Source organism: Notolepis coatsorum (assembly GCF_963971535.1).
Source record: "Notolepis coatsorum genome assembly, chromosome: 9".
Taxonomy (NCBI): domain Eukaryota; kingdom Metazoa; phylum Chordata; class Actinopteri; order Aulopiformes; family Paralepididae; genus Notolepis; species Notolepis coatsorum.
In genome coordinates this window covers 116,909,634-116,928,124 of record NC_140173.1, presented here as the reverse complement: position 1 = coordinate 116,928,124, position 18,491 = coordinate 116,909,634, and the positions used below count along the sequence as shown (strand labels likewise).

Below are 18,491 nucleotides of genomic sequence, written 5' to 3'. Positions count from 1 at the left end.
TCAATGTTTCTCTTGAATTTACCATGTAAACTAGCTAGCAGGTCGGATGACCTTCTGAGTTCCTGAGGACCATGTGAACATGGTCAAACAAAGCTGGCTTCTCAGCCAATAAGCTTTAGTCTGATTGTCTCCTCCCAGGTGGAAGCCCCGCCTCTCTCCCGTGTTGGCTCTCTGTGTTTTCCTGGTGTTTGAGCAACAGCGAGGAGAGGATTCTGATTGGTCCCCCTACATCAATGTCCTGCCCACTACCTACACATGCCCCACCTATTTCTCTGATGATGTCATGGCTGTTCTGCCAACCAGTGTGCGGAGGCGGGCTTTAGAGCAGAGGGAGGTGGTGCAAGATCTCCACTCCTCCAATCAGGACTTCTTCAAGTGAGTCTGACTGAATCTGATTGGCTATTCAAATACTTCAAATGCAAAAACCGGGTCTGCAACATTAACCCTCTAAAGCCTACAGTACATAGACTACAGGCGTGTTCGAGATGGGATAGGCGGACACAGATCTGCGCAGGTTTTACTACGGCCTCGCCAAGCGCGTTGCATGGCGGTTAGAATGTTGTCCGACTTGCTCTGAAAATCTGACGAGACGAGGCGCGGAACTCTCGCAGGAGCGAGCCACGCACAGCCTTCAGAGCGAGGTGCCACAGTACCTCTCACCCGGCTGCTCCCGGCTGGGAAGCGACTTGCTATGGTCGCGCAAAGCGCCTATTGGCTCAGAAAAGTTGTCAGTCACCAGCCACGTGACAGCCAGGGAGTTATGAGACGTTTGATTGATTGATTGATTGATTGAAAACTTTATTATGTTATGCGTTATCATCATATCATCATGATAAACTTCAAGCTGTTAGACACAGATACACACATGCGTCGTCTGTTTTGCCTCAATACTGTATATATAATTCTGTTTTGCCTCAATATACACAGTATACATATATATATTGATGCAAAACAGAATTATTCAGCAGTGTGTTGTGTGCGTGCGGCCAGGAGCGCGCAACAAGATGGTATACATTATGGTATGAATAGTATATTCCACTATAGCAGTATATGGTGTGCTGTACATTTGAATCTGATCTAATTTTGCACACGGCCATCGCATTATAATGAGCTGGACAGGTGTGTAATGTGTGTGTGGTGACGTGAAAGCGTATCTGCCATGCGAGACTAGGCGAGAGGCTCTCGTGAAATCGGAAGTGTCCGCCTTTTTAACTCCTCCCCCGGCTTCACTCGGCTACTCTCGTCTACTTTCGAGGCGAACCGAAATCCATCTCAAACACGCCTAATGGTTCGCCTGGACATAGTGCAGGGCTGTACACTGCGAGCATCTCGTCACAAATTGCCCCCTAATCTGGCCGGTGCGAGTGGAAAATATCATCTGGGGGCAAGCTTGCGAGTAGTGATTGCAACCCTTCATTTGCATTTCACTCCTAAATTAATCCATACAAATTGGATAAAACATTAGCCTATAACCAGGGCATAATGTTGCGGTTGTAATTTCATTAGACAGACCAGCGCGGACCTTTAATAACATGCAATTTGATTGACACGAGCAATGGGCTAACGTTAGCTGCTATCCACGGTACCATTAGGATTATGCTAAGCTAACTAGCGTTAGCTGCTGCTAACCCTGGACACCAGTCAAAGCGGACTCCACAACACTAGTTCCATTCGGGAGGAAAGGGGGTGGGTTATATTGACAACGCTTGACAACAGAAGTTTAAACATAACTTCATATTTATTGGTTATTCGTTTCTGTTACTGTATATCATCCACTTTCCATCTCCGTCTGTTAAACGCTTCCTGTTTACATTCGAGTGTGGCGTCATCACCTACGGCAGCTTAGACGATCAAACGCGAACCTAGAACAAAACCCGGGGGGGGCTGGCTCTCTTGTGCGTTCTCGCCCCCCCTCTCTCTCTCTCTCTCTCTCTCTCTCTCTCGCTCTGATTGATTGAAAACTTTATTAACAGATTGCAGAATGGGTACAATACAGTACAGCTCTCTCTACATTCAATGATTTAAAGTAGCCAAACGTTACAGACAGTATAAATACTAACTGGATAGTTGATGATATAAACATTTAATTTCATTATCTGAAATATTCTAAAATCATTAAGTCTGCTATAAGCCATTATCCCTTTGTGTGTGTGATTATTATTTTCTCACAGTAGTGTGTGTGTATATATATATATATATATGTGTGTGTGTTTGGCTAAAGTGGATAGAAAACACAGTACTGTGGAAAAAAAAGGCACCCAAAAGTGTTTATATAAATGGTCTTAGATGTAAATAAATTTTTTATTAGTGTGTCAGTAGACTACTCTTAGTACATTTTCATTAAATTATTTTTTAAAGCATCTTCATGGTTTAATAATGCAAACATATGTTGCAGGGACTTATTATAATCATCATATTGGCGTGACTGTATGCATCAAAGGGTTAAATCAAGCATTTTTAAGTGCTTTAGAGGAAATGTCAAAATATTGCGATATATATCGTGTATCGTGATATGGCCAAAAAATATCGCGATATCATTTAGAGGCCATATCGCCCAGCCCTACTATAATGGTAAAATAGTTATTTAAAAATTTGCCCCTAAAAAATATTCTTTGCCCCTAAATTTCTCATTTAGGGGCAAGTGTGCCCCTAGTGAAAAAGCTTAGCGTACAGCCCTGTAGTGTTATATTTTTGACAATTCTGAGCTTATTCTTTGAGTCAGTATCAGAGTCAGGGTTATACCTTTTATGATTCAGGGAGACCTACCTATTATTTCTGGTGCAGGGAAAAGTCACCATCATACATTACCTCTGTGTGAGCTACAATATCTTACATTAAAACAATTCCCAGTGAGAAAACATTGTGTTTGTTTAACAACTCTATAGTTTACCTGATAATTATGTTTTTTCAACATGTAAAGTTCTATTTAGGTGTTTTGAACCTCCATGTGACATTTGGTGAAAATACACCTTTTATTTACAGCCATTTATTTGGGTATTGTTCTGGGTGTTCTTTAGCAGACAATGTGAAAATTATACCAATTTTGGTGTTGCCCCCCCCCCCCCCGTCATATAGTTCTCCTCCTTTTCTGTTGTGTGCTCCTATCAATGTCCCTCTCCGTGCTTTCCCCGTCGGCTACCAACCCACAGCTGATTCCTATCACCCATTTATGCCATCAGCTGTGCCGTGGCGATTCACCTGTCACGTGAACCACCACAATACAACTGAGAACATTCAATTGCTATACAGATAATCATAACATTCCCATAAATCATATCCTTCCATTGGAAATAATAACAACAATAATAATAATAATAATAATAATAATAATAATACTAATAATAATAATAATAATCTATAACAAAAAACACTCGTTCGGCCTTTACACCGGCCCCTAATTGTGCCTACACAATTACAAAATATGGTCGGGCGAGTGTTCATTACAGCTGGCAATCCTCCTTTGACTCCAGTAGTAGGCCCTTGTTATCCGGAAAGGTTTCCAGGATCCGTCCAAGCGGCCAGGAATTCCTGGGCGCTGTGTCGTCCACTATGACCACCAAGTCACCAGGGGCAAAGTTCTCTTTGGCTATTTATGTTATCAGCTGTGCCGTGGCAGATTCACCTGTCACGTGAATCACCACAATACAACTGAGAACATTCCACGTCACAAAATAACAAATCATCAAGTGGATCCATAATCCACTTCACTCCAGAGTTTGCCATGGTGGTGCCTTGGCATGACGATGTGAATCAAACACCACTCATGTTCTTTCCACTTTCTTTCTTTTGTGATACACCCTGTGATGGGGTATGTACCAGACACAGCCATCTTGGCTTGGTTCTTGAAGAGGTACATTCTCTGTGGTTTTAGATATTCCATCCCCTTTCCTCTTCGATCTTACAGTCTTCTCTCTGCTCTTAGATCTTCCTGTTTTCCTTTGCAGGCTTATGGCTCGTTGTGTTGCCACCTGTCTGTACTCTGCATGGTACCCTTCTGGCTTCCTCTTCTTTTGCAGGTGCATGGCTCGTGTCGCCACCTGTCTGTTGTTGCGTGTCATCACATCTCCTTTCCGAAAGGAGAGTGGCAAGTTATACTGACCATCTTTTAAGTTTATCGAACTGTTGGTGATGGCTTTGGGTCTTCTTGTCACATCCACCACGTTGACGTTCAGTGGACCATATCTTCTTGTCACATCCACCGCGTTGACGTTCAGTGGACCATAGACCGCCCATCCCAAGAGTGACCTTACAGCATATGGTCCGTCATCCTGGCTGTTCACTATCTGCCGAGGCTCCATGGCTCTCGGAGTATTGACTCCAATCAGAAGCTCCACATCTGAGTCAATGTTAGTGATGTGAACATCCTTCAGGTAGGGCCATTTCTTCAGTTCCTCTTGAGTAAGGATGTTTTCTTTTGACACTGGGATTGCTGGTTGAGTGTATAGCGTAGGCAGTGCAATAAATGTGTCATCATTGATGTTGCCTACCTCCAGGCCTGAGATCTCATATGCTGGGACATGTTTCTCTTGTGCCATTGTCTTAAGGAGAATTGATGTTTTCCGGCCCTTAGTGTTCAGCTTCCTCATGAGGCTCTCTGTGCAAAAGGATGCCGAGCTGCCATGGTCCAAGAAGGCATATGTCGTTACATACCCACTTCCGTCAGCCTGTTTCACCTTTACTGGCACGATGGGTAAAGCACAGTCCTTACCGGCCCCATTATGTTCACCAAGCCTCACCAGAGCACTACCCACAGTCTTCTTGGTCAGGGGTGGTGTCCTCTCCTGTTGAGGTGATTTCCATTCCATTGACCCGACTGTTCCTTTTTGCTTGTCCGGTCCTTCTTGGTCGTTTGTTTCTATGTGTAGCAGAGTCAGGTGTTCTTTCTGGCAATGCTGACATCTCATCCGCTGGCTACAATGCCTACTGAGATGTCCCTTGGTGAGACAACCGAAACAAAGTCCTTTCACCTTTAAGAACTCTATTTTGTTCAGATGTTTCTGAGCTCTTATCCTCCTGCAGGCTTCAAGTGAGTGATCGCCTGCACAGTACAAGCAAGGAGTTCTAAAAGCTACAGAGCCATCTGCCTTGGATCCTACATTACCGATGGTTGACGGTATGTTTGCGACTGGTGTCACTGTCGTGACGAAGCTGCTTCTCTCTTTAACCGGTGCAGCCGCTGTTCCTGCTCTTGTTTGCCATACAGAGGCTGCAGTCTTGAGGTACCTTGGGGCAGCTCCGTCAGGACTGTAATCCTGAATATTGCCCCACAATGGGTCGGAGGCGATTTTGGCTTGTTTCTCCAGATACGCCACAAGATCCTTGAATTTGGCTCTTTGCCCAGTGCGCTCCTGGATGTCGTAGGCCGTTGACCCCCACCTTTCTCTGATCCTAAAGGGTATCTTGGATAAGATCAGTCGTAGGTTAGATGGATTGTCCAGCTCATCCATGTAGTGAAGCTCCTGCATTGCATTACTGCATCCTCTCAGGTAGGTGCGCAAAGCTTGACTATCCTCCGGTTTGATGCTGGACCAGTCCAAGGCCTTCTTTATATAAGCATTTGTTATTCTTATTTCATCACCGAAATTCTCTTTAAGTAGTCTTTTGGCTTCCACATATCCATCCTGTGGATGCATGTGTAGGCAGCTCCTCACGAGATCTTTAGGTTGCCCTGTGGTGTATTGTTCTAAAAAGTAGAGTCTATCTTGCTCGCTGGTGGTTCTATTTTCTATGCCGTACTCGAAGGCTCGCATGAATGACCTAAAGTTCATAGGATCTCCGTTAAACATGGGAATCTCCCTGGTTGGGAGTAGCGCCAGATTCTGCTGTGTGACAAGTATATCTGCAATGTCGTTCTGCCTTGCCATGACATTTGATAGAACCTGGTCTGTTTGGGTTTGACCCTGTTGTCCTGCAGTAGCTCCAGATGGTTGTAGCTGAAGCTGCACAGGGTTCTGATGCTGATATGGTGCATGTGGTTGTTGCCAAGGTTGTGGCTGAGGTAGCACATATGGTAGTGGTCGATACTGTACAGGTGGTAGTGGCTGTACATATGGCTGTTTGGGTCTCACTACTTGTGGAGGCCTCTGTTGTTGTTGTTGTTGCTGTTGTTGCTGTTGTTGTTGTTGCTGTTGTTGATGCTGTTGTGGTTGTTGCTGTTGCTGATGCTGTTGTGGTTGTTGCTGTTGTTGTTGTTGCTGTTGTTGCTGTTGTTGTTGCTGTTGTTGTTGTTGCTGTTGTTGTTGTTGTTGTTGTTGTTGTTGTTGTTGTTGTTGTTGTTGTTGTTGTTGTTGTTGTTGTTGTTGTTGTTGCTGTTGTTGATGCTGTTGTAGTTGTTGTTGTTGCTGATGTTGTTGTTGTTGTTGTTGTTGTGGTGTGTGCGCCCATGCATACTGGTCCAAGAGCTGTCTTTGCACAGGGGTTTTTGGAACAGTATTTATGGATGCATATTCTACCGGTGATTGCATTATCGGTAGTCCTTCTGAGGTGTCTAGAGCATGTGCTCGGTCAACATATTCATTCATACCATCTCTAGGTTGCATCTTGTACACATATCCGTCCTCTTGAGAGGGTGGCTGGTTAATTTGTGATGGATACCTCATGGTTCTAGATGAGTTGGTTTGTGATGATGTCTCATAATCATCCAGTATCTTGAGTTTGGCCGATGATACAGCCATGTCTGTGTCAAAGTCAAGTTTATCCTTCTCAGCCTTTAATTTAGCCCTGGCTTTAGCCTCCTGCAGACTTAATTCAGCTTGTACTTTAGCCTTTTTTAGATTTAATTCAGCCTCTAATTCAGCTTCCTTTAGGCTCATGGCTTGTCTGGCTGAAAGTGCAGCGGCTTTTGCCTGGATGATGGCCCTCTCAGTGTTAGCCCTTAGACGGGAGGCAGATAACCTGGATGCATGGCTTCCATCTGATGATTTTGATGATCTGGATGATTTTGATGATTTTGATGGGGCCCTGGAAATGCTATCCTCTGGGCCTATTGTAGCCTGAAGGTCCTTTTCCAGCTTATCTTGAGTCTCTACTGGAGACTCTTGGATCACAGACCCAGTTGGACTTTGGGCTGGAGTTTGCCTTTCCTTATTCCCTTCCATCAACCATTTTTCCATCACATTAATAAATGCATTGAATTCATCTATTCTTGGTTTATACCGTTGTGTTTCATCATCATCGTCATCCTGTAAATACGGCTGTACAGACTCAATTGCTATCTTAAAAGCACTGAGTGTCTTATTGAACAATGCCATGTCCGTTCTTACTCCTTGTTCATCATTTGATTTCATCATCAGAATAATCAAATTTTTCTTGCGGGTGCATGCTGCAAGCCTGGCTTTACGTGATGCCATTAATTGTTTCAGCTCAATTTCCGCTTGTGTCAAATCCATGTTATCCGTTTCAATATCTGACATCTTGTCTATATTTATCCACCAGTTCTTAAGACAGCTTTATAATTATCTTATATTCCACAGCGCCGTTTGCGCGCGCCACGTACGCAGTAGTGTCTATTCCATTCATACATTCTACTCACGCACGTTCCATTTGATGTCCTCGAGCCGGGAGGGAGGGTCCTCCCCTCTTGGCTGTGATGCTTTCGTTGATCGATCTTTCCTGCTGATCACAGGCAGCGATGTCCTCGGGCTGTGATCATTCACTGTGTGGTGGTGGTTGATCGATTCCTTCCTGCTGATCGATGATCGGTGATTGTCTCTCTCAACAATGCTGGATCCTTGTCAGTCCTCTTGCGAGTCCTCCTCGTCAGTTGTCCTTATTGACGCGCGCCTCTGCTTTGGGTCGCATCAATATCTGCGCGAGTCCTCTTTCACTTTATTGAAGCTCGCCTGGCTTCAATAAAAGCAATTTTCTTACTTAATGTAGCGGCAACATGCCTGTGTCCGCTTCCTGGTATAGACTGGGAGTGAATCCATACGCGCTCAACGTCCAAATAATAGTCTTCCACACATTAAGCTCCGTTATCAGACACCGATGTGGTGATCCGATTTAATTAGAAAAGGTAGGTTACATGGGAGGGTGATCAAAGCGATCCTAAGCGTCCTATAACCTGGTCTAATTGCTTAAAGTGTTTCCTAAATAAGACTAATCTAAAACGTTCCCGAAGCGTCCTGAAGCGGTAAGAAAATTATATGCTTTCCCCGTCGGCTACCAACCCACAGCTGATTCCTATCACCCATTTATGCCATCAGCTGTGCCGTGGCGATTCACCTGTCACGTGAACCACCACAATACAACTGAGAACATTCAATTGCTATACAGATAATCATAACATTCCCATAAATCATATCCTTCCATTGGAAATAATAACAACAATAATAATAATAATAATAATAATAATAATAATAATACTAATAATAATAATAATAATAATAATCTATAACAAAAAACACTCGTTCGGCCTTTACAGTTCTTTAGGCATAAATAGGAGAATTCAGATACAATTTAAAGCAAAGCTTTATCACAAACGGTTCATTTAAAGTTTTGTAAAAGTGTCGTGTGGGCGTGACACTCAGCTTTAGAGGGTTAAGGTGTGTGCAGCCAGTCCTCATCAACTCCTAAAGTCAGATATTCCCGAGTTCACCACCAGGAAGTTGCACTTGGTGGTAAATATCAGTGGTGAACTTGGGCAAGTTCCATGATACCCGAGTTGTGACGTATCACTGACCTTTCGCCTCTTGTGGTGCAAACATACCAGCAGAAACATGATATTGACATACTGGGATTCCTAAAAATGTATCAAACAACCTGCATCAAAATAGAAATGTTGAATTATCTGTCTGAATCTGTTGCAATAGACCTGTCTCAAACCCTGCCCCTTTTCTTGATCCTCCAATCACAGCTGTCGCTTACCTCTGACTTCCTCGTACAAACTTTGTTTGTACGAGGAAGTCAGAGGTAAGCGACAGCTGTGATTGGAGGATCAAGAAAAGAGGGCAGGGTTTTGAGACAGGTCCATTGGATCTGATTTAGCCTGACTTTCTTACCTAACTAGCACACCCGGACACTATCGCCTCATATATACGATTTGGTCATAATGATACATTTCCGAGTTGATGTTGAGGACCAACCGAACACACCATTACTCTAATCGCTTCTGTGTTCTGATTGGATGATACAGGTCCCTGCAGCCAATCCTGAGCCAGCCTACAGAGGAAGTGTTGACCTATGAGGCGCTGAGGTGAGGTCACACTCTCTCTTTCTCTCACACACGCGTCGCACACACAGGTAGAGTTGGGTTAGACTGTCAGCTACTAGGTATTAACGTACCCTAGCATGTCCAGATCTAAACCACATGGGAAAGAAGCACATAGAACGCAGTTGGACACAGTGAGAACAGACAGTAACCAGAACCCATAGAAGTTGTTTCCGGCCTATGATTCTTATTGTTTTGTAATTGTCCTAATTTTTTGCAATGATGTCGTGGCTCCGCTACAGAGCATCTTTAGCCACAGGCTCATTAGACGGACCAAGGAATGTTTCAGGTCTTCTCTTTTCTCTACAATGCCTTGTCTTATATATTAATTTATACTTTCCATGGGTTAGTTATGCCTTTAGGGGCCAGAACCAGTACCAGTAATAAGTGTCATGATGTTTCTTCTGCTGGAATGAAGATACTTCCTGCAGCTGACAGATAAAAATCTCTAAAATCCAATAATTAGTCAATAGAATAGGGATAATATATTACTAATATTACTGTCCTCTCTCTCTCTCTCTCTCTCTAGGTGGGCATGGTCTTGTGTCAACACGCGTTCGGTCTTCTTGTCCCGCCCACCTAGCGACTTCCTGTCTGGGCAGGATGTTTATGCTCTGGCTCCCTTCCTGGACCTGCTCAACCACCAGCCTACAGTACAGGTCTCTTTCTCTCTCTGTGTCTGTCTCTTTCTCCCTCCCTCTCCTTCTCACACACACATACATGTACTGGGGTTGGGTGATTAGACGTCATTTAACCCATTCTCCGCCAATCGCGTGTTAAGGCGTGTTTCTCCGCCATGCGTTGTCTGCCAATAACGGCGTAAGGCGTTTTTGATATCAATATTTCATATTTTCGTCATGGTATTCATATTTCACCCACGGAGTCTTGGCTGATGCTGTCTGAGCCAGCACAACTCTGCAACGCTTCAATACTGCCACCTGGTGGCCGATCGGCGAGTTGCCAAACCGGAAGTGCCCGTTGCAGCTCGGTCCGTCCCCTAATTTCGTCCGGCCACTCGTTTATTGTCCCAGGACTCAATACAGACACCGTGGATATGGATCTTTGCCATAACTCAATAATCTACATGATTTGGATGTGTATTAGTAATATACAAACCGGAAATGGATCGCATCGATCCCCACCACATAACTGGGATCTGTTTGCGCCAGTGTGATCGCCCAACGGTACGAGGAGACTGACGTGAGTTTCAGCCTGTTTGTTTACCATTTTCGATACAAACTGCTCTGATCAATATATCACCCATACTACATAAATCATTTAACGTCGGTCACGGAATTATAAACGACCCCCCCCCCCCCCTCCGTTCACCCGCAGATGATAAGTCATAACGTCTAGGACCATGTACAGTTGACAATTTTAATATAACGTTGATCGGTGTCAAACGGCATTTGATAATCTAATATATGCATTTATGTCTATATCTCACGTTCTAGGAAATACTGCAGAAAACGATAAAAACATATTTATACTCTAGACGGTATTTTTGTATGAATGTGTGAATGAAAAAGTATAACGTTCCTACATCCTGAACGATAGATAATCGATGTTGAATGGGCCATAGTAATGTCAATTTAGCAATACAATTTAAAAAGTTATAGCCCTGCAAAGAAGGTGAACATCTCCATAGACAAATAGCACTGGCAGAGGATGGTTTAGGATGATCAAAGTGTTGGCAGAGAATGGGTTAAAGAGTAATAAAACACTGAATTGCATTTCCCCCCATGAGCTGTAATGTGTTTTGTCTCCTATATGTTGAAACATTTCACTGTTTCAACATTTCAAATGTCACACAGCAGAAAATAAACGCAGAAAAGTGTCCTTATGCTGCCATCAAGCTTTTCATATTTTCACCTGGCTGAGGGCTCCCACCCCAATCTGTCATAGTGCCTCTTTGGAGGTGCTAGACCCTTTTTTCGCGAGCGTCATTAAAAGCAATACTCTGCTTCTGTCTCCAATCTGTATGCACGTTTCTTTAGTTTAAATTCTGACCCAGCTCTCAAAACGTGATATTGGCACATTTAGTGTTATCTCTATGGCTCTCATAGAGCTGGGTCAGGGTCTTTGGTGTTTAATGCCCTTACACACCTGGTTAGACTAGTATTGCACTCTGCTGTCTTTCTGTGGGAGAGACTCCAGGGACATTCTGGATGAAAGCATGTGACTCTGCAAAGGGAACCGAATATATGGACAAGTCGTCGGATGTCATGTGATTTCATCCAGAATGTTCCTGCAGTATTCTGAAGGTAAATTTGCATGTGCCTCTCAAAAACATCATCATTCCTTACAAAGAGTGAAAGGGTCTATTCTTGCAATGAGTGGAAAAAAACCTGATCCAAGGAGAAAATGTTAGACCCGCCCCAAATAAGTGATTGATTGGATCTGTGTTGCCATGTTCCACTTATTTAAGATGTGTACTACTCAGAGTCAGCTGTATTATTATTTCGCAATAAAAAAAAAACGTTTCCAGGTGTCAGCAGGTTTCAGTCATGGGACAGGATGTTATGAGATTCGGAGTGTTGCTGGGATACAGCGCTATCAGCAGGCCTTCATTAACTACGGTCCCCATGACAACCAGCGCCTGTTGCTAGAGTACGGCTTTGTCACCCCCGACAACCCCCACAGTGTGGTCAATATAAATACAGGTGAGAATCAGTCGATCTATTATCAATCGGATGATCAATCAGTCAATCTATAATCAATTAGTTGATCAGTCAATTTGTAATTAATCAGCTGATCAGAGAGACAGCCTGGTGTCTCTTTTTCTCACATTGGTCTGAATGACTTGACTTTCTCTTTTGTCCAATCAAGAGCCTCTGTGTGGTGAAACCCTGCCCACAATACTCTCTTTTAAGCTCTTTATGCTGACACCCCTCCCCCTCCTCTCTCTATCAGATTTGCTCTGTGATGTTCTTGGAGGTGACAGGAGCTTGGAGCAGAAGATCAACTTCCTCAAAGTGAACAGCTTCTCCCAGTAAGACCAAATAGACTCTCTCCTGTTAAAATGTAACCAACGGTCATCTGGTGACATGGAAACAGCTTCTGTAGTGGTGGTTGGACTGTTAGGGCTAAACAGCTGACTGGGTTAGGGCTAAACAGCTGACTGGGTTAGGGGGTTAAAGAGAACTGACTGGGTTAGGGTTAAACAACTGACTGGGTTAGGGGGTTAAAGAGAACTGGGTTAGGGTTAAACAACTGATTGGGTTAGGGGGTTAAAGAGAACTGACTGGGTTAGGGGGTTAAAGAGAACTGACTGGGTTAGGGTTAAACAACTGATTGGGTTAGGGGGTTAAAGAGAACTGACTGGGTTAGGGGGTTAAAGAGAACTGACTGGGTTAGGGTTAAACAGCTGACTGGGTTAGGGGGTTAAAGATAACTGACTGGGTTAGGGTTAAACAGCTGACTGGGTTAGCGTCATAGATGCAAGGTGATGCAGGCTTCAAAAGAGGTGCTGCCGTTTGTGTTGTACTGCCCATAGGGTATGGAGTTAATGTGTGAACAGGATTAACAAATAAAAAATGAATTAATGACTGCATACATTGTTCAGTATGGGTGGCCCCAGTGGTAATAAAAACCCTAAACCTGGCAGTGTTTAGTGCCAAGCTTAGTCTACCCACTGACCTAGCCAGGACCCCAAAGTGGAGTATGAAACCCTTGGTTATGTTATGGGAAGAATTTGTCTTTATTATTGAAAGGTTATCTCTCAACAGTGTCTCTCTTTCTTAGTGTCTCTCTCTCAGTAATCTAAGTGTCTCTCTTTCTTAGCTATCTAACTCTCAGTAATCTAAGTGTCTCTTTCTTAGCTATGAATGAATGAATGAATGAAAACTTTATTTAACAGATTGCAGAATGGGTACAATACAGTACGGCTCAATACATACAATTGTTAAGGGGATGCAGACCTGAGAAAGACGTTTGTCTTGTTTCCATCAGGGTCCCCCATTTTCAATTCATATAGACATATATGACATACATGACATACAGATAGTCAGTACTGCTACATCTATACATTTATGACCTACCAGATTTGCAAATACAGTACTGTTTGTGATACAGAAGGAGTCAAGAAAAGGGAGTATATACATTTGACGTAGAAACTGTACATTGGAGGTTGGGTGGGGGGGGTTGGGTACATTGGGATATTGACAACCATACTGGGTAATTTACATTGGAGGTGGTTGGGGGGGGGGGGGGGGGCGGGGGGCATACTGTATAAACAAGTAACACTGTACATTGAGGGGGGGGGGGGAGGAGACACTGTACAAACAAACACAATTGTACATTGAACTATTGTCAAAACCATACTAGGTAAATGACTGTACATTGGAGGGGGTTGGAATGATTGGGTTAGGATATTTACAGGGGCCAGTGTTGAATTGCAGTCTCCCGTAGGTGTCCCTTGAGAGAGGTTTTGAAAGTGGGTAGTGATCCACATTCCTTTACAGCTTTGGGTAGGGCGTTCCACATTGATGTGGCATAATTGCGAAACGTGTTTAGTCCCTTATTTGAGCCGAATCTGGGTTTGACATGATTTGTGGAGCTCCCTCTGGTGTTGTGATCGTGGTATTCACTGACCTTTGGGAAGTATTTTGACATGTACATGGGTACCTTGGTCGTGTAGTGTATCTTGTAGACCAGGCCCATTGCAAGTTGTTGTACTCTGTCGTCTACTCTAAGCCATCCTAGGTTGTCGAAGTGGGCAGGGGTGAGGTGGGTTCTAGGAGTAAGGTCAAGCAGTAGTCTGACCAGTTTGTTTTGAGATGTTTGTAATTTTGTTTTTAGCGCCTTTGAGGTGCTTTGGTACCATGAGGTGCAAGCATAGTCGTAGTACCCCTGAATGAGTGCTCCTGCCAGAGTCTTCAGGGTGTTCTTGTTTACCAGAGAGGAGATCCGGTACAAGAATCGAGTTCGTTGGTTGACTTTTTTTATTACATTGGATGCCATTTTGTCACAGGAGAGATTAGCCTCTAGGATGGACCCCAGGTAGGTAATTTCATCTTTCCTTGTGACAATATTGTCACCCACTGTAACTGAGAAGCCGTCGGTCTTGCTGAGTTTGTTATTTGAACCGAAGAGAATGGACTCTGTTTTGCCCATGTGTAATGATAGTTTGTTATCAGCGAGCCATATGCAGATTCTGCCTAGTTCCGAGCTGAGGGTTTTTTCAACCTGTAACTTGTTCTTGTCAGAGACCAGCAGGGCTGAGTCGTCCGCAAACAGGAACAAGTTGCAGTCACAAGCTGACGACATGTCATTTGCATAAATTAGGAACAGTAGCGGTCCTAGTATGCTTCCTTGTGGAACACCACAGCTCACTGTGAGGGGGGGGGATAGGGTACCGTTTACCTCCACCATCTGTTCCCTCCCCTCAAGGTAGGATTGCATCCAGCTCACTGATAGACTATCAAAACCAATTGCTTTTAGCTTGTCAATCAGAATGGAGTGATTGACCGTGTCAAAGGCCTTTTGTAGGTCCAGCATGACCATGCCGCAGTATTTGCCTGCGTCCACCTCTTGTTTGATGTGGTCATTCAAATAGAGAAGGCATGTGTCAGTGGAGTGGGATGTTCTGAAGCCAGATTGGAATTCGTAGATTAGATTTTTTTCCGCTAGGTACTTTTCGACCTGTTCGTAGACTATTTTTTCCATGACTTTCGAGATGGAGGTGAGAATAGAAACAGGGCGGTAGTTGCCTGGGTCTAATTTGCTGCCCTTTTTGTGCAGAGGGGTCACCCTCGCAATTTTGAAGTCCTTGGGGACGTGTCCCTGTTTTATGGAGAGGTTTATTATGTGTGTGATGATTGGTGTGATGGCGGCTGCTGAGTCTCTGAGGAATTTGGAGGGGATGTTGTCATGGCCAGTGGCCTTGTTAGGTTGGAGGGCGCTCAGTTTATTGAGTACCTCATCTGTTGTTACCGTTTCCAGCTTGAAGTCGTCCTTGCGGACCCCTAGGTTTTTGTAGAAAGCTACTATGTGTTCTACCCCATAAAGCCCTGAGTGGGAGGGTAGTTTGTTTACCAGTGTTGTGGCTATGTTTGTGAAGAAAATGTTTAAGTAATTGGCTACATCCAGCTTGTCTGTGATGAGCGTGTTGTCAGTTTTTATGTTTATGTTTGAGAATCTGGTTTTAAGTTTTTTACTGCATCCTAGTTGATTATTGAGTAATTTCCAAAGTTCACGTGGTTTGTTTTTGTTTTCCTCAGTTTTGTCATTGATGAAATTCTTTTTTGCAGTTTTGATCATGGAGTTTACGTCGTTTCTTAGTCTGTTTCTTTCTAGTTTGAGTTCAGTCACGTGGGCTTGGAGTTCACTGCTCGTGCTTTTAGTAAGCTTTGACTGACTTTTACGAAACTCAGAGCATTTTTTGTCTCTGGTTTTCATAGCGGCCAGTATTTCGGAGTGCATCCACGGCTCAGCGCGATTTTTTACCCTGGTGGTTCTTAGGGGGGCCATGTCGTTTAGTATTGCTGAGAATTTGGTTTTGAAACCAAGCCATGTTTCGTCAACCAGTGTACCATTGAGTTCTATCTGTGTGTCTCTCTCAGTAATCTAAGTGTCTCTTTCTTAGTTATCAGTGTCTCTTCTCTCAGTAATCTAAGTGTCTCTTTCTTAGCTATCTAAACTGTGCGTCTCTCTCTCTTAGTTATCTAACTGCGTGTCTCTTCTCTCTCAGTAATCTAACGGTCTCTAGCGAGGGGGTTGGCTGGAGATTGCGTCTCTCTCTCTTAGTTATCTAACTGCGTGTCTCTTCTCTCTCAGTAATCTAACGGTCTCTAGCGAGGGGGTTGGCTGGAGATTGATGACAGCTCTCAGACTGCTGGCCATGCCACAAACACTCTAGTAAGAGAGACACACACACTCACTCACAAGATAAACACCTGGGATAATCATTTATCCCAATACTTCTGCGTACTTGAAAGTGGGAGACTTGATTAATTGAATGGCATTTCTTTAATATAGTTCAACATGTTATACAGTGGGCGGCTGATTGGCGCAGTGGGCAAGGCGCTCGCCTCTAACGCAGGAGACGCTGGGTTCGAGCCCAGCTCTCTGCGTTGCTACCGGCTGGCTGGTCGTTCATACTAACACAATTGGCAAGTGTTAGAGGGTGGGAAAGCCGGTGGGTGGGATTTGGCGTTGTGGACAGCGACTCCTACAGGTCGGTTGGGTGACGCCGGTGCGACGGAAGCAGGAAGTGACGGGGGCAGCGTGAGCCTCCCACGCGTTACTCCTCGCCACTGAGAGCTCGAGCTGCTGCGGTGAAAAGATGCGACAGGCTGCCTCCTCGTGTACCGGAGGGGACATGTGATGCAAGGCTTCTGTCCTCACTACAACCCGGCCGACCTGTGGGAGGCATAGTCTAGCAACGTCAAGACAGGGGAGGGAAGAATTGGATACGTGAAATTGGGATGGGAGAAAAAGTGGATAAAAACAAAAACATATGTTATACAGTATATCTATGATCGCAAGCCACCTCTGATACACATCTCTAGTAAAACATTATCTGTGTGTTTGTGCGTGTAGCCCCCAATGGAAGGCAGTGTTGCTTGGCCAGCCAGTGAGCGAGGAGAGAGAACGCTGGTGTCTACAAACGGCCCAAACTGTCTGTCAGCGACGACTGCAACACACACATACTGCCCTGGACCAGGTACAGGCATACACACAAACACAGTGCAGGATCAGGTACACACACAAACTGCTCTGAGAACAGTGAGCAGCAACAATCTACTTTTCCAGACTGTTGTTGGAACAGGGATTTCTAATGCTGCTGATTTCTGTGTGTGTGTGTGTAGATCTTTCATCTCCTCCAGCAAAGTAATGAGCCAATCAGAGAGCAGCTGGCCATGGTCAGGTCACTCCGAGAAGAAGAGAAGTGCATCCTGGGAAACAGTCTAAAGGTGCTGCAAGGCATGCTGGGACAGCCTGATGACAGCGCTGAGTGCCCAACTATAATGTTATACAGTCCAGAGAAACTCCATTGACAAACCTTTAGGTCCAGAGATTGACGGTGCCATGTATAACCTCCAGAAATTTGATCACTTTTATGCAATTTTCCTGTGACATTTGACTGATGTAGCAACTGTAACCATGTGTGGGCAGAGCTTTGGATCAACCAATCGATGAAAGACATTTCTCATCATTTAACAGCCGTAATAATTATCCATAAAGCTAAAATAGGCCAGTGGATCTATTATAAAGCAATATTCAAGGTCTTTGCGGACATTGTACCTCACAGATGACGCTGATGTGGGGGGGGGGGCTGTTCCATATGGCTCCTCCTACTCTCATCCTCTTGAACTCCCAAAACCTGATAAGAGATGCCAAGTCTATGAAGGCTCAGTCCCTAAAGCCTTAGTATGACCTGGACTTTAGGATTCAGCCCAGGGGTGGACACGGCTGTTGCAGAGATCCAACCGGTGACCTTCTGGTTTGTCCCATAGATGCCTTCTGTTCGGTCTGACCTTGGCGCAGCAGGCACCACTTTACTTTATGTTTTATTTGATAACATATAAATGATGAAATGTATTTTTTTTTCTCAGTGTGATCCCGATGGGTGGGCAGATGGATGGGAGGGTTGGGGTGTATATATTGTATGTATGTATCGGTCTTGTTTTATTTGTTTGTGTAGACAAAAAAGAATGAAACGTTTTTTGGTAAATTTCATGGGTTTGTTTTTTAAGACACATTCTTAGAGGCAGTGGTGAATCAGCAGAACATTTTATATTGAAAATATTCAGTAAAAGATTATGAAAAAAGAAGGGTGCCTTGATTTTCTATATCGAGGCAAAAATGACTTTGTGGGTTACATGACAAAAAGACTGGTATGGTTGCATGTGTCTGACATGGAGGAGCATCCAGAGAGTGGTTTGTGGACTACCAATGATACCTTTTAGTAGGGGTGGGGGAACATTTTTATTCTTAGATGCATCGTGATACAGATGTGGACGATTCTGTATTTAGGCTCTGTACATGTCGATCGTTAGGCTGTGTCCCGCTCTCTAGTCTTCTAGAATAACTATGTTATCTAGTCTTCCTATAATGTCTATAGGTTATGTAGTCCTAGGGCCCAGTGAACTGTGGGTAATGTAGTCCACCCTCCAGCAAACATGTTAACTTATGGCGCATTCCATTGAAGTCGGAACTACGTAGGTAAATCCGACCTACTAAGAAAAACTAAATGAAACGGCCCTCAAAGTTGGAATTTCAAGTAGGAAACCCAGGCATGGTCTCTTAACACACCCAGCGCCAAAAACGCTGTACAATA

The 18,491-nt window shown here is 44.1% G+C and overlaps 1 protein-coding gene across 1 annotated transcript in view; it reads left to right on the top strand.

Moving 5' to 3' along the window:
* The window catches only part of setd4 (SET domain containing 4), a 31,933-nt gene extending 14,169 nt beyond the window's left edge, over window positions 1-17,764 (top strand). The window contains exons 6-13 of the mRNA XM_084321224.1: window positions 139-375; window positions 9,134-9,193; window positions 9,738-9,867; window positions 11,697-11,871; window positions 12,122-12,200; window positions 15,986-16,066; window positions 16,751-16,874; window positions 17,020-17,764. Coding sequence (XP_084177350.1) covers window positions 139-375; window positions 9,134-9,193; window positions 9,738-9,867; window positions 11,697-11,871; window positions 12,122-12,200; window positions 15,986-16,066; window positions 16,751-16,874; window positions 17,020-17,208 — 1,075 coding nt within the window. The 3' untranslated portion in view covers window positions 17,209-17,764. The remainder of the gene's footprint in view (window positions 1-138; window positions 376-9,133; window positions 9,194-9,737; window positions 9,868-11,696; window positions 11,872-12,121; window positions 12,201-15,985; window positions 16,067-16,750; window positions 16,875-17,019) is intronic.
* The last annotated feature ends 727 nt before the right edge of the window (window positions 17,765-18,491 follow it).